This window comes from Geospiza fortis, unplaced genomic scaffold, assembly GCF_000277835.1.
Source record: "Geospiza fortis unplaced genomic scaffold, GeoFor_1.0 scaffold70, whole genome shotgun sequence".
Lineage (NCBI taxonomy): Eukaryota > Metazoa > Chordata > Aves > Passeriformes > Thraupidae > Geospiza > Geospiza fortis.
The window spans coordinates 1,640,248-1,641,822 of record NW_005054317.1 but is presented as its reverse complement, the minus strand read 5'-3'; the positions used below and the strand labels follow the sequence as shown (position 1 = coordinate 1,641,822).

The window sequence follows — 1,575 nt, the reverse complement described above, 5'->3', positions numbered from 1 at the left end:
TAAAATTTAGGAAATATCTATGAAAGAAAAAGGGTAATTTGTAAGATAAGAAGATAAAAAGCATTTTTTTAAAAATGCTTATCTTGAAAAGTAACAACAAGAAGTTTAAGTGTGGTTTTGCTGATTTTTCTCTCCAACTATTTGAAGCTATAAATGACTTAACTCAGTAAAATTCCAAATGTAATTATCTTCTGTACTTAGCCCAAGGCTTTCCATATATCTCTACACTGCTGTCTTGCATACAAAATAGGTTTTTCAATAGCTGGTAACTATATAATGTACAACATTGTTTTAATTTCCCCTTCTTTGCTAACCTCTTGCCTACACACAGACACACTGTCACAGCCGCCCAGGCGGAGCAGCAAGGTGCAGGGAGACAGAAAGGACTCAGAAGCATTTGGAAAGGCAATTACACAAACAGCTCATACTTTTGCATCACAATCAATATACTCCAATTTACCCCCTTTTGGCAGTTTGCAAAAAAAAAAAATTATTTTCTACAAACGGCAAAAAAATGAATAGTAATAATAATAATAATAATTAATAATAGTAATAATAATAGAACAACATGGAGAGTATTAGTATATGAAAGACCACCAAACAAGCCAGGTCATGCAGCGTTTGGAAATAAACATCAACCATTTCCCCTGTGTAGCAACAACTCCAAATGAAGGGGACCATGCTCCCCTCACCCCCCTCCAGCCCCCCAGGTGGTATAGAAGCATTAGATACAAACTGATGGCTTTCCAATCAGTTAGCCTGGGTAAGTTTCCTATTTCTTTGCAAGTTATGGTTTAGGAAAGAGGAAATGAAGCTGCAGTTCCTTTTGATGGCTTTTAAAACTACTACAAGAAGGTTTTGAAAGCTGGTTTTCAATCACAGGGGGAAAAGCAGAACTCATTTTTATTGCTGTCAAGAATTGGATTTGATTAATACTGAGGTAATATTAAAATAAATTTTATTTTACCTGTAGCTCTAACTGCTGTACAACCTGCATTTGTACTCTACATTGGGCTGTACTTCTATCATCCAGCGCATGCTCACTGTTGAGATGTCTGTAACAATACACAGAAAATCATTAAGTGAAATGGATAAACAAAAAGGAAAAAGTAGTTACCAGGATGAATAAGCAATCTGAATGTTATCCAGCACGTTTTCATCAATATTGAGATTTTTAAGATAATTTTTCAATTTTTTTCCTCTGTCCTGCTTTGGCTTGTGTTTCTTCCCATCACTCATTGTACCTCTTATTATATTATATTATATTCACAATTTTCCAGCAAAAGGCTCACTTATACATAAAAGAAATTTTGCAGAACAGTTGTTTTTTCCTCTGTTAGGCACATGAAAACAAGATAAAGAAATTATAGTAAAATAATTTCATATGTAATTTTGCATTACTTTACTATAAGATGCTGGATATACCTAAATGAACACATGCAATACATGAGTAATTAAATCCCACAGAACCCTCATGTATATATGATTAAAATAAATAAAATACATGATTGTGAAAAGAACAAAAAACCATATAAAATTTGGTGTATAAGTATGTGTAAAATATGCACCAATAAA

General features: G+C 33.1%; 1 protein-coding gene across 9 annotated transcripts in view; it reads right to left on the bottom strand.

The window, feature by feature from the left end:
- The window catches only part of FOXP1 (forkhead box P1), a 331,699-nt gene that overhangs the window by 36,132 nt on the left and 293,992 nt on the right, over window positions 1-1,575 (bottom strand). For all 9 annotated transcript variants that reach the window (XM_031056354.1, XM_031056357.1, XM_031056356.1 and 6 more), the window contains one exon: window positions 968-1,055. In XM_031056354.1, coding sequence (XP_030912214.1) covers window positions 968-1,055 — 88 coding nt within the window. The remainder of the gene's footprint in view (window positions 1-967; window positions 1,056-1,575) is intronic.